The 14,359-nt window shown below is 45.8% G+C and overlaps 1 protein-coding gene across 4 annotated transcripts in view; it reads right to left on the bottom strand.

Annotated features, from left to right (window-relative positions):
- B4GALT5 (beta-1,4-galactosyltransferase 5) overlaps nucleotides 1-14,000 on the bottom strand; it is a 76,280-nt gene extending 62,280 nt beyond the window's left edge. For 2 of the 4 annotated variants that reach the window (XM_042930703.1, XM_042930705.1), the window contains exon 1: nucleotides 10,677-12,841. Coding sequence is in view for 2 of the 4 variants with exons in the window: in XM_042930707.1 (XP_042786641.1) it covers nucleotides 13,776-13,890 (115 nt within the window). In the remaining 2 variants the exon portion in view is untranslated. Of the gene's footprint in view, nucleotides 1-10,676; nucleotides 12,842-13,775 lie in introns of those variants that run through there. The other 2 variants (XM_042930707.1, XM_042930702.1) reach the window with 2 other exon arrangements.
- Between the last annotated feature and the right edge of the window lie 359 nt (nucleotides 14,001-14,359).

Raw genomic sequence — 14,359 nt, 5'->3', positions numbered from 1 at the left:
GCATGTAAATGTGTCCCTCCTCCACTGGTCCAGAGAGCACTGTTCTTATTGAGAAACATCAGGTCATTGCTTACCACCATCACCATGACTCCATTCAGGAGACACACAGCAGCCACATTCCCTGTAAATGTGACCACCAACCAAAACCAGGCACAACCAATGAGCCCAGTGGGGTAGGAAATCAAATGTGTTTTCAAGAATTTAACTTTTCTGGGGCGCCTGGGTGGCGCAGTCGGTTAAGCGTCCGACTTCAGCCAGGTCACGATCTCGCGGTCCGTGAGTTCGAGCCCCGCGTCAGGCTCTGGGCTGGTGGCTCGGAGCCTGGAGCCTGTTTCCGATTCTGTGTCTCCCTCTCTCTCTGCCCCTCCCCCGTTCATGCTCTGTCTCTCTCTGTCCCAAAAATAAATTAAAAAACGTTGAAAAAAAAACTTAAAAAAAAAATAAAAAAAAAATAAAAATAAATAAAAAAAAAAAGAATTTAACTTTTCTGCTGTCTTAAATACCACGGTCTTAAATGTCTTAAATTATATGCACTATTATTTCTGGCGATTAAGGAATGTTAACACCAACTGAACAGCAGTTGAAACTGATCTTCAATTAGACACATCCATCCAGGAGTATCAAATCACTCAAAATTGAAAATTTTTACTACAGGGGAGCTGTAGTCCCTAGCCGAATACTTAAAAAGTAACAGAGCTGTGGTGCCTGCCTTATTCATTACCGAACCCCAAAGCCCAGCACACTGCAAGGGTGTAACACAGAGATTAAATTAATGAAGTTATAGCTCTAGTAGCCAAAGTAGGCAAATGAAAAGCCAAGTTTATGTACTTTTTTTTTCATCACAGAAAAAAAATTTTCTAAGGACCCACCTGTCTTTAATCACTACCATTATCACTCATGTTTACATAAATACATCTGCAGCTGGCACCGGGCACAAAACAATAAAATTGCCAAATTTTACCTTGTCAGAGGTACAGGAGTTCAGCAGGTTTTACATATTAGGTTTTCCCTTTTGCTCATTCTTTACACTCTGCTCATATTCTGATAATGTTACGAAGTAAACAGGATGAAAAATAAAAAATCCTGTGTTCACACCACACCCCTCCTCATCATGCAGTGACCATCCTGGCAGCGTGTGCCTCACCTCCACCTGCCAGCCTGGCCTGTGCCGTTGACCGGGAGGCACGGGGAAACAGAACGCTCTGGTGAATAAGGAATTACCAATTTTCAACGAATCAGAAGACAAAACAAAAACAAACAAAATGACCCCACATTTCATACCAAACTCAAAACCACGCCTCCATTGTCTTCATTCTAACCACCAGCACCTACTATTAAATAACCAAATGTAGGGGCCTCTGGGTGGTGGCTCAGTCGGTTGACTTTGGCTCAGGTCATGATTTCCCCGTCGGTGGGTTTGAGCCCCGCATCAGGCTCCGTGCTGACAGCTCAGAGCCTTGATCCTGCTTTGGATTCTGTGTCTCCCTCTCTCTCGCACTCTGCTCTCTCAATCTCTCTCAAAAATAAATAAGCATTAAAAAAATAATAACAAAATGTATAAGGTGCTGATTAATGGAGATTTGGGGTCAACCAAATGCCAAGTAAAATTTACTTTTCCCTATCGTAGAAGTCATCAGCCCCTTTCATTTCTGTATGGAAAATAATGAGCCCAGTGTTTCATTAACTATGTTCACCAATCTATAATATTTTCCAAATTTCTCTTCTGTAGCAGATGTTCAATCAGTAAACTGTATTGTCCCCACCACCAAAAATGTGGTATCTCAACATCTGGCCTTGCCTTTACACGGACTTTCAGAGAACCGCGACTCGAAGCAGAAAACGTTTAAGTTATATTTCAGTCCCGCTGGACAAAATAACCAATAAACAAAAAACATCAAATAAGACGTGGATAGTCCCCCTTCCATCAGAAAAAGTCACAGGACTCTTCTAACACTTGAAATACTTAACACAATCCGCACAGCGTGTCAAGTTTAGCAGAAAGAGTAACTATTTTAAAGACAGAGTCAGAAGTCAAGCAAGCAGCATCACATTTAAAGAGGTTAAGAGCAAAATAAACCAAAAACCTGTGACTCCTCCTTTCTCAGTAACCAGACCAGTAGTAGCTTGTGCAGGAAATGCACGAAATGCCTTCTGGTAACTTAAGCATTACAAACGCCTATCAGACCTTCACAGGCAGAAAAAGGAATGGGCACGCTGAAGAGAGCAAAAGTTAGCAGTACATTTTTTTAAAGTGCAAACAAAAGAAAAAAAAGAGACAAATTGAACCTCATTAAAATTAAAAACTTTTGCACACCAAAGGTTGCTATCAAGGGTGAAAAGCAGCCCACAGAATGGGAGAAGATATTTGCAAACCACAGATCTGATAACAGCTTAATATTCAGAAAATAGAGAGAGCTTCTCACAACTCAACAGACAATCCAATTAAAAAATGGGCAAAGGACCAGAACAGACATTTCTCCAAACAAGATACACAAACGGCCAATAAACCCATGAAAAGATGCTCATTATTCGTCATTAAGGAAATACAAAGCAAAACCACAATGAGCCATCATTTCACACCTAAGATGTTTATACTCAAATAAAAAAAAAAAAAAAAAAAAAAACCACCCAAAAATGGAGAATAAGAAGGGCCGCCAGGATGTGGCAAACTGGAACCCTCATACACCGCTGGTAGGAACGTAAAATGGTGCATCCACCGTGGAAAAGTCTGGCCGTTCCTCAAAAAATTAACTAGAATGACCATATCGCTCAGCAATTCCAATCCTAAACATATACCCCAAAGAATTAAAAACAGAGACTCAAGCAGATATTTGTACACTAAAGTTCACAGTGGCATTATTCACGTACCCAAAAGGTGGAAATAATTCAAGTGCTCGTCAAAGATGAAAAAACCAAATGCGGTGAATACATACAATGGAATATTCTTCAGTCATAAAAGGAACAAACTTCTGATCATGCCATCACATGGATGAGCCTCGAAAACACTACAGGAGGTGAAACAAACCAGGTACAAAAAGACAGTATTCTAGGATGCCACTTATGTGAAGCATCTAGAAAAGGCAAATTCATAGAGACAGAGAGTAGATTAGAGGGTACCTGGGGCTGAGGAAAGAGGAGAATGAGGAATTACTGTTTACTGGGAACAGAGCTTCTGCTTGAGGTGATGACATTTTTGGAAACGGTGATGGGTGCAAAACTTGTGAATGTAACGAAAGCCACAGAATTACACATTTAAATTACTAAAATACAAGGCAAACTTTATGATATGTATTTTTCTACCACAAAGAAAACAAGTACAAAGTAGTTTGGGGCAAAATGAATGCAAAGCCACTTCAAAACCAGGATTAACAGAAGAAGCAGTCCTTCCCCCAGAGTGAATGCAATCCCACAACGAAAGGCTGATTGATTTACCCGGACGACAGTTTCTTCATTCATGCCATCAAATGCTGAAGTGCATACAACGTGCCAGGCACTATCCTAGACCCCCCAAAAAAATCACAATCCAGAAAACTTCCCCATCAGGACTCTACAGATTATGACGATATGGATAAAGTGAGTTTTTCTTAACAAGTTAAAAGATTAAATGCTTTTATTTAAAATACACAGTTTCATAATAAGTACATCAAAACTCCTAAAACCAGTCTGTTACCATTTTGGCCCACGTGGTTTAATTGAAGTTACCAATTTGTCACTTTCTTTTTTTTTTTTTTTAATTTTTTTTTAATGTTTATTTATTTTTGAGAGGGGGGAGACAGAGTGCTAGTGGGGGAGGGGCAGAGAGAGAGGGAGGCACAGAATCTGAAACAGGCTCCAGGCTCTGAGCTGTCAGCACAGAGTCTGATGCGGGGCTTGAACTCACGAACAGTGAGATCATGACCTGGGCCGAAGTCGGACGCTTAACCGACTGAGCCACCCAGGCGCCCCCCAATTTGTCACTTTCTAAACTGGAATAAAGGACCTTTCTTTCTTTCTTTCTTTCTTTCTTTCTTTCTTTCTTTCTTTCCTTTCTTTCAACAACCCAAACATGATCACAGCGCAGCATTTAAGAAAATACTATTTTCTGACCTTCACAAGCCAATGGGCTACCACTCGGAAAATATATACATCACAATCCTGAGTATAATTTAGGCGTGGTGCCTAAAAGCAGAACTCCTCAAGATGGGATAATTAGCAGTTCTATGAGGGAAAAAAACAAACAAACAAACAAACAAACAAACAAAAAACTCTTGTTTTCCCATCTTTCCCAGCGCATGGTTGTTCAGCAATGAGAACTAAGCAAAAGGTTTAAATGACTATGAATCATAGTTTTGGGACCACCTGGAGGGTGAAGAAAACAGTTCCCCCTTTATGATATTTAAATGGTTTACAGCTCTTTAATAAAAAATAATACACAGTCGTGCTCACTAGCATAGCCTAGATTAATTTAAGTTTTAAAGCACAACACTGAGCTGTCCTACGACCCACGCCTGCTGGTACCTGACGCTCCACAGCATTTTCATCACCATAATTAGGCCACTAATCGCCTCAGAGAACTGTTCATAATTGATGACGGTAACTAAGGTAACTCAGAAACAATGACCAGGTTGCCTTCTAGTCGCTGCAAAGTACCTGGGTATCTGTAACCTGGGAAGGAGCAGGAACAATGCCTACCGTCTAATAATTGCTTACTCAAACCAGCAAAGGGAGGGGAGGGAGGGACACTGGAGAAGAGACAGCATTTTAAATGATTCAGGGTGACTCCCGTGCCTGGGAAAACACTGAATTCAGGGGATCGGCAGGAGGTATGAATGTTCTTCAGGATAAAGCCACAACATAAAAAAGAATTTACTGGGTCAAAATGTGATATTCATTTCATTTAGCATCCAATTACCTAGAGGACGGAGGACGGAGCGGGAGCTAATGAGTCCGGGGCTATCTCACACTTGAAAGCAAAAGTGTGATACTAGGGAAAGGACTGATTTAGCAGATTAAAACTTAAAAGGATTTCCCCAAGGACAAAAAAAAAAAAAAGAGGCGGGGGGGGGGAGGTTTTAACATCCCCAAGATATTCCCCATAAAATTCTTTTTAGTTTTTTTCCCTTGCCCAAGACAACACACAATTTTTTTTTTCTTTTCCTTGTCATAGTAATTTCAAAGATACAGACTTGAGTGCAAAAATTCTTCTTTTTAGGGCAAAAACTGTCCCAAGACAACAGCACTGCACACAGTGAACTTCTCCATCACCCCAAAGGGGGAAACTGCGCAAACACTTCGCCACCCCAGCAGTGCCACAGAAGCCACGGCTCAGCACCTCACCGAGGGTTAAGCAAGCGGGAAACCCAAATTTTAAAAGATGGGTGCCTTTACGCAACACAAGCCATTATTCCTTCTTCCACATCAAGGTGCCATCCACACTCGCCCAGAATCCTGTAACCTCAGATCTGACAGCATCCCTAGAATCTGTACCACCATCCGTGCCCTCAGTTTACAGACGTGAAGACTGAATACCGCTTCCTGTCTAGTCACCGGTGATGCCGGACTAGAGCCGCGGTGGAGGACGTCTCCCACTTACAAATAATCGTTACAAACCTAGGGAGCTTGGTGTCAAGCTCTGTGCTAAGCCCTTTTACATACATGCTCTACTTAATTCCCACCACAACCATGAGAAAGATAGTATCTTCCACTTGGTAGATAAGAAAATTGAAAATAATTTGCCCGGGGGACCTGGCTGGCTCATTGCATAGAGCTTGTGACTCTTGATCTCAGGACTGTGAGTTAGAGCCCCGCTCTGAGCCAGGAGGAAAAGGAGGGAAGGGAGGGAGGGAGGGAGGGGAGGGGAGGGGAGAGAAGGGGAGAGGAGGGGAGAGGAGGGGAGAGGAGGGGAGGAGAGGGAGGGAGGGAAGAAACAATGTGCACATTCAGTGTGTTGATTCAAAACCTAGGTCTGGCTGACTTCTAAGCTAATGTTCAGTCCTATTCTCCAGTCCTTACCATGGCTACAGGGTCCTACACAGCCTGACCCCTCCTACATTTCTGAATTCATCTCCTACCACTCTCCCATCTCTTAAAAAAAATCCAGTCAGGGCCCCCGGGTGGCTCAGTCGGTTGGGCATCCGACTTGGGCTCAGGTCACGACCTCGCAGTCCGTGAGTTCGAGCCCCACGTCGGGCTCTGTGTGGACAGCTCGGAGCCTGGAGCCTGCTTCGGATTCTGTGTCTCCCTCTCTCTCTCTGCCCCTCCCCTGCTCATGCTCTGTCTCTCTCTGTCAAAAATAATTTTGTTTTTTAAATCCAGTCAACCTTCACTCAAACTCATCCCTGCCTCAAGGCTTTTATACATGCTGGGTATCCCCATCCCTACCCCCACCACCACCCCCAAACCTGTCAACGATTCATTCTACCCCTCCAAGACAAGTATCACCTCTTCAACAAGGCTTTCCCTAACCACTCAATCTAAAATAGACACTCAGGGGGCACCTGGGTGGCTCAGTCAGTTAAGTGCCTCTTGATCTTGGCTCAGGTCATGATCTCAGGTTGGTAGGATGGAGTCCCACGTTGGGCTCTGTTGGGCTCTGCACTGACGGTGTGGGGACTGCTTGGGATTCGCTCTCTCCCTTCTCTCTGCCCCTCCCCCCACGCGTGGGTGTTCTCACTCTCTTTCAAAATAGCTAAACTTAAAAAAATAAACAAATAAAATACAACAGATACTCCGTCACTCCTACAGCTATCTGAAATCTTCTTGTACATTGGTTGTCTCCTTATTAGGATAAAAGCACCACAAAGGCAAAAACCTCTCACTGAAATAAAAGCGCCAAGATGGCAAAATGTTCTGCCTTATTCATTTCTAGACGACCCAATACCCAAAAGAGCATCAGACCAGAGGAGGCTCTCAAAGGAACCACCAGTTGAATAAAGGAATGAATGCCTTTATTCTACTTTTCCCTAGTTGTTTCTTGTGATTAATCTTATCTTTTCAACCATACTGCATGTGCCTCAGGGATATCTTACAATTCTCACTTTGGGCAAGTTAATGACTCAACCTGGGCTTATACAATCATCTAGAAAGTGAAAGAAGCAGTCAGTCTGGAATTCAGGGGTGCCTGGGTGGCTCAGCTGGATGAGCATCTGACTCTTGATTTCAGCTCAGGTCATGATCCCAGGGTCGTGGGATCAAGCCTTGTGTGGATCCACACTCAGCGTGGAGCCTGCTGGGGATTCTCTCTCTCCCTCCCTCTGTCCCTCTATCCCTCTCAAGCGTGTGCACACTCTCTCTAAAATAAAACATCTTGGGGTGCCTGGGTGGCTCAGTCAGTTAAGCATCTGACTTCAGCTCAGGTCACGATCTCACGTTCCGTGAGTTCGAGCCCCGCGTCGGGCTCTGGGCCGATGGCTCAGAGCCTGGAGCCTGCTTCTGGTTCTGTGTCTCCCTCTCTCTCTGCCCCTCCCCCGTTCATGCTCTGTCTCTCTCTGTCTCAAAAATAAATAAACGTTAAAAAAAATTAAATAAATAAATAAATAAAAAATAAAATAAATAAAATAAAACATCTTTTGTATTTAAAAATGTTTAAAAAGAAGCTTAGAATTCAAATATCTCCCACAGCTGGTAACATAACAGGTAGATACTGAAATACTCATTATTGACCCATAGATCTTAAATTCCTTTCATTTTCTCACATATTTCTACAAAAATACACCTACTGTGCAAAGGCAAGCGCGCTTACTTAGCTGGCATTAGAAACTAAGGAATAACTGGGGCGCCTGGGGGGCTCAGTCAGTTAAGCGGCGACTTCGGCTCAGGTCATGATCTCACGGTCCGTGAGTGCGAGCCCCGCGTCGGGCTCTGTGCTGACAGCGCGGAGCCCCCTTGGGATTCTGTCTCCCTCTCTCTCTGCCCCTCCCCCATTCATGCTCTCTCTCAAAAATAAACACTAAAAAAAAAAAGAAGAAAGAAAGAAACTAAGGAACAACTACCCTTACACTAGCAGCATACGCAGGCCCGCCTCTTCTCAAGAGGGCTCCGTTCGCCTCTTTCAAGCCACACCCAACCTGTCTGCTTCTGATTATCCTTTATCTTGACCAGTGTTAAGCTCCAGTTTTCTCTACTTCTTTGACAGGCCTCAGCAGCATCACATTCTTTTACTTCTTGCCTGCTAAAGTTTTGTTTGCTTTAGACGGTTGGATGTGTCCAACAGATCTCCTATGATCAAAAAAGCTCCAAAATTAGAGCAGTCAGTTGCATTTTGGCTTCTATGGTTTGGAATTTCTACTCTCCTGAAGAGTTCCAAAGAGTCTTAGCAACACAGAGACCCTCCTTCCTGGTAATGTATTATATGCTGCTCCGACTGGCCTGTCAAGCTTGGGGTGGGGGGGGGGGTGATGTCAGGATTGGGGCGGGACCATCTACTGGCTACAGTATCAAAGGCCTGGAACCATATCTGATACCGTGTGAACGGCTGCTTCTAAAGATTGTCCAAGATGAGCATATTTTCACTGTTAAAGACATTTCATCTCCAAACCCAGACCTTGTTTCCAACACAGCAAAATGCTGCAGGGGAGACATGAAACGTCGCCAAAGTCCTGGTCAAAAATGTGCTGTTCCGGGGCGCCTGGGTGGCGCTCAGTCAGTTAAGCGGCCGACTTCGGCTCAGGTCATGATCTCACGGTCCGTGAGTTCGAGCCCCGCGTCGGGCTCTGTGCTGACAGCTCAGAGCCTGGAGCCTGTTTCAGATTCTGTGTCTCCCTCTCTCTGACCCTCCCCCATTCATGCTCTGTCTCTCTCTGTCTCAAAAATAAATAAACGTTAAAAAAAAAAAAATTAAAAAAAAAAATGTGCTGTTCCGTTTTATAACTTCAACCTGTTCCCTAAAGATGGTTTCCTTCTAAGACAACTGACCGGACTCAAAGAAAATATTTGAGTGAGTTGAGTGTGAAAATGAGCATGAGGGGGTGGCAATCTTTAACAGGATGAGGTTTTTTTACTTTAAAAAAAAAAAAATAACCCACATTCCACCATATGTATATCACTCCACAAAAGCTCAAGAACTACATGCACTGTGGCATTTAGGGGGCATTTTCACATAGGGTACAAAAAAACCCCACAAAAAAACAAAAAAACGAGGCTGTTTTCATACCAAACTGGGGGTTCTGAAATTTTCCTATGGTTATTAGAAAAAGTTGCACTTGACTACATAAAACATGTATCTTATCTAAAATCTTAGGCCCAATATTTGTACAGAATATGAATGAATTATCAACTTTCTGTATGTGAAAACATCTCATTAAAAGTTGGTTAAGATGGGGGCACCTGGGTGGCTCGGTCGGTTAAGCGTCTGAGTTCGGCTCAGGTCATGATCTCACGGTCCATGAGTTCGAGCCCCACGACGGGCTCTGTGCTGACAGCTCAGAGCCTGGGGCCTGTTTCAGATTCTGTGTCTCCCTCTCTCTCTGCCCCTCCCCTGTTCATGCTCTGTCTCTGTCTCAAAAATAAATAAACGTTAAAAAAAAAAATTAAAAAAAAAAAAAGTTGGTTAAGATGAAGTTCTGGTTTTTCAGACAACTTTGGGGTTTTGTCAAGTATAAGATCAGAGAGAATCAAGTGACTTGCTCAAGGTCATTTGGTCAAATCAGGTGGGATTAGCATTACTGGTTCCTGCCTTCCAAAAGCCAACCAAAAATCAAACTTTTCTTGGAACTAAGCAAGCCAAAAGGGAAAAATCGTTCCCCATTTCCTCTTCTCGGTAATCCAAGGACAAACGAAAAATTAGTTTCAATGGCAGAACCTCAATTAATAAAGTTTCGTCAATACATAGATTATTACCTCCAACCATGCATGGCACCTCTCTCAAAATTAGTAACTATTTTACCAATTTGAAAGGTCAGTAACCTCTATACAACCTTCCCATCTAACAGCCCCATAAACTTACTAAGAAGCTTTTAAATCAGCCTTTCCTATGTACACCTATAAATAGTTCACTTCTCTTATCTTCTATAAGATCTGGTCAGACTGCAATATATAGATGTACTCTGAGCTGTTAGATTTTTTTTTTCTTGAAGTTAAAGGATCATAAATAAGTTCAAAGTTTTCTTCAGAACTCTGAAAGGAATAGGGATATTTCACCAGGACGGGTGAAACAGCGATTAAACACACGGGAATCGGTCAGGCTGTGGCTGGGGCAGGGCTAGAGAGGCTCGTACACATTTTGATCACCAGATCAGCTGCTGCTTCAGACATTTCAAATCCAGCACCTTCATCACATTTTCTGCCCCATCCTTTTCATTTCTACTTTCAACCTGCTGATATAAAACACTACCCTTGAATTAATAACAGAAATGTAATACGCAGTGAAGCCATATTTTGAAATCACTAACTGGACTGGGATAGGGATATTGAAGCAGCTGGGAACTCTTTGTACTTATTACAAGCACAGTGTACTCATATCTAGCAAGGAACAGTCCTCACATCCAATTTTCTAAGTCGAATGGTGCCATTACCCCTATTTCAGATGACCCTCAAGTCCGGGATGTTGCCCTTTGCCCTCGGACGAAAGGTCACCAATATTAAAAGCTGGCATGAGAACTCAAAGATACTAAGTTAGTGGGCAGGCTAAAATTGTGGCTGGATTCTATCATATATGAACAACTTTAAAATACTTATAACTAACATTAATTTTCTCTTACCTCAATTTCAATTCAAGTCTACTTATTTCTGAATATAGTTGTAACACACTTTTTGGACTGATGATTTCTCTTTAGGCCTTTGAGCAAAACGTGATCACTGGGTATATAAGGCAAATCAAAAGCAGGACTGGAAAAAATTAAACCCGGAAGGAAATGTAAGTCACTAACACTTTCCATTAAGCCAGAAGTGAGAAATGTCATTATTTGGAAATGAATCAGGTTAAGCTATTATCACACTGCCAATATACAACTGTTTTTGACCTGCAAAAACAGAAATTTCATATGGTTCAACCTAATGTTATTTTCTAAGCTCATTTTAATAACTGTCTCAAATTAAGGTGTTGACAACCCAAGGCCCATAAAACCTTCTATTTCTCTAGATTGCCTTAACCTTTGGAAAGATTTGCCACCCCACTGTCCAAAGCTGGCCATTGGAGAAATTAAGTGTATTAACAGGAAAGCCAAGATTTAGAAAACAAAACAAAAACAAAAACAAAAACAAAAACAAAAACAAAAACAAGACCAAAAATCCCACCAAACAGCTGACTATAACTGTGCCTACAAGAACCCTAAAGCCATTCCACATCTTTTGTGCAGTTCACATTCTCCACTAACAGAAGTTGAATCCTGAGAAGATCTGCCCTTTGGAAGACTTCCATTTAAGGAAAAACCAGTGAAAATGTAAGTGCACCGCATCTTTTTCAGTTTTCAACGATACAGGAATCTAAGCATGGTAAATGTTCATCATTTTACACTGGGGTTCCACTGACCTAAAAATTTATTGTTGAGGAATTCTAACTGAGTTGGTGAGTTCTGCTGGAGAATGTGCCTTCTAACCTTTCTAATCTCAAGGGTGATCACCATCCCAGTGGGATTATTCTGCTATTTGGATATGGTTGATTTATGTACAAACAACAGAAATAACCTGTCACGGAAAGTGGTTACGGCTGCAAGAATACATCTAGGTCTAAATCTATATCATCTCACACCCATTGTTAGTAAGTCTAATATCTAATATGCTAATGACCTCTTTTCTCAATTAATTCCACTAATTACTCACCTGTTCTCATTCTGCCAAAATTCCTATCTCCTAATCTGATCCATCAGACCACATACTATACTCTCCCAGAGGGATGTTTTTTCCCTAAGATACTTCATAAACTGTTAGGACAATCAGATGGTGCCTGTTCTATCTTTCCAGGTTTCATTTATAGTATACAGCAGCAATATTAACCAGCAAGTGAAATACGCTCTTAAAAAAAAAAAAAAAAAATCAGGAGAGAATCTCCTGCTCTATCTGGAAATTTCTCTATTCAGCTAGTTCAGTGTTGACAGGTCAACAGAGAATGGCACTAGGCATTACTACAGTCCTAAAGGGCATGCCCCTATAGTGAACCCATCAACCCTTTCCTAACATCCAAATGACCCAGACTTTTTATAGCAGAATCTACTCTCCTTGCCCCAGCCCCAACAGCATCTTCTGGTCATTTTTCACCCTGAACTAAAGTTTTCTCTGGAGCGTGTGGTGACACCCTGTCAGTCAAATACATTCTTTAAACCTTCCATCTACTCCCTTCTTTCTCCAAAGTTGCATGTAACTGTTTTTTAAAAAAACACGTACAAAAACTCCCTGTGCATCGTAAGTGCTTTAAAAAAGAATTTATCTACTTCCATCCTTAAAACCCTATGAGGCTAGGCTTAGTACTCCCATTTTACAGAGGAGAAAAGCTGAGGCTCAGGAACTTGCCCAAGGTCATAAAGGGCAAGGATTTGAATTCGAGTCTGACCTCGGTGTCCTCTGACCTTAACCCTCATGCTGCATTTCCTTCCAATCTCTTTCTTCATGTCCTTTATGTCTGTCTGCTCTGTGGTCTTACAAAGTCTATGCTTGGGCAGTGTTCAGTTTCTCCCGGGGCTGTCTTGCCTTTAAAGGACATGCCTTCCAGAAGAATGAGTACCCATTCCATTTTTTCTCCATGCTCCTCCTTCCCACCTGGCACCATTTCCCCCAAGGCTCTTATCACATCTCCTCCTCTGGGGCCAATTTACGTGTCCTCTCGGTCCCTGAGCAGGCACCACTGAGCAGGCACCACAGGATACTGAAGGGCCACCTTCTACCCTCAAGGCTACGAGAGAGAAGTAAAAGGGTGGAAGGGTCCAGACAGCCCCTCTCCTAAGTCTTCATTCAGGAAGAAACTGCGGCCGAGGACCGGAGGGGGGGGGGGGGGAGAATTTGGGGAAGGAAAAGAGGTACGGGGCGGAGTAACAAGGGTGTGCCCTTGGGGGTGGGGGGTGGGGAGATGGAGATGGGGAGGAGGCGTGGGACGCTCAGGGTTTAACAGATTGAATGGGAGGGGGGGTGGACCGCCATAAGGTGGGGGGGGGGGGGTGCCACCCGGAGAGGAAAGGGGCCACTTGGAGGAGGAGAATGTGTGCGCTGGGGAGGAGAACCTGGAGGTGGATATAACAGGAAAGTGGAGGGAATAAAGGGTAGGGAGGGGGAGCAGGAAACGGTGGACTCACCCGGGAGGAGAGAGGGGAAGGATGGATGGGAACCGGGAAGGTGGGGCGCCTCGAGACCCCACCACCGAGGCTCGGCGACGAGGGGCGGGAGGGCCGAAAGGGTTCGGGGTCCGCGGAATGCCGGGAACCGGGGCCTCGGGAGACCCCGGGGGAGGAGGAGCGGGAGTTCTCGAGCCGAGCGGCGGGAAGGGGGGCTCGAGGGAGGCAAGGGCGGGAAAGGGGGCGTCCCGGCCCGGGGGCTAGGGGCGAAGGTATCGTCGGGCTCGCCAGGGGATGGAGTAAGGAGGGCCGGGGGTGCGCGGGAGGCAGGCGGGGGCAGTGGGTTCCGGGGCCCGTCGGGGTGCAGAGGGCGGGAACGTCCTGGCGTCCCCCGAAGGCCGGGCGTGGGGTCTCCCGAGGGTCGGGTCGGGTCGGGGTCCCCGCAATCTTCCGCGGCCAGGCTCCGGGCGGCCTCCGGCCGGGGTCTTCCGAGGGTCGGCGCGCCGTCAGGGTGGGGCGAGGGGTTCCCGAGATTCTCCCCCGCTCCCCGAGGCCGGAGCGGCGCCTCCCCCCCAGGACCCCAGGCTTCCTTCCTACCTATGCCGGGCGCCACATAGACGAAGTAGAGCAGGGAGGACGACAGCGAGAAGAAGAAGAGTGCGGCGAGCAGCGAGCGGCGCGGCAGCCGCAGCAGCCCCCGGCGGACGCGCATTCTGCAGCCGAGCCTGCTCCCGCCGCTCCCCGTCCGCCGCCTCCTGGGCTGCCGCCGCCGCCTGGGCCTCGGCCACCACCTCCCGGGCCTCGCGGGCCGCCGCTCGCCGCCGCCGCCTCGCCGCTCCCAGCCGCCGGCCACCGCGGGCCGGGCCACATAGAGCGGGCGGGGGCCTGAGCGGCCCGGAGCGAGCGCAGCGGCGGAGACGGGGCGGGGCGGGCCGCGGGAGGCGGGCCGGGGGCGGGGCCAGCGCCGCCGGGCACCGTCGCAAAAGACCGGCGCGCGCTCCCTCGCCGCCCGACCCCCCGGTTCGGCTCCCGCGGCGGAGCGGCGGCCCGCAGGGAACGTCGCTAAATGGCGACAGCCCCTCTCCTGGCGCGGCCACCGCCCAGGCTTTCGGGGAGCGTCGCTCAAGTGCCGGTGGGCTCCGCGCAAGGGCGCCCCTAGCCCGGGAGCCAAGGGGCCGTCT

Source organism: Panthera leo, chromosome A3, assembly GCF_018350215.1.
Source record: "Panthera leo isolate Ple1 chromosome A3, P.leo_Ple1_pat1.1, whole genome shotgun sequence".
NCBI classification, from domain to species: Eukaryota; Metazoa; Chordata; class Mammalia; order Carnivora; family Felidae; genus Panthera; species Panthera leo.
This window is presented reverse-complemented; position numbering and strand designations above follow the sequence as displayed.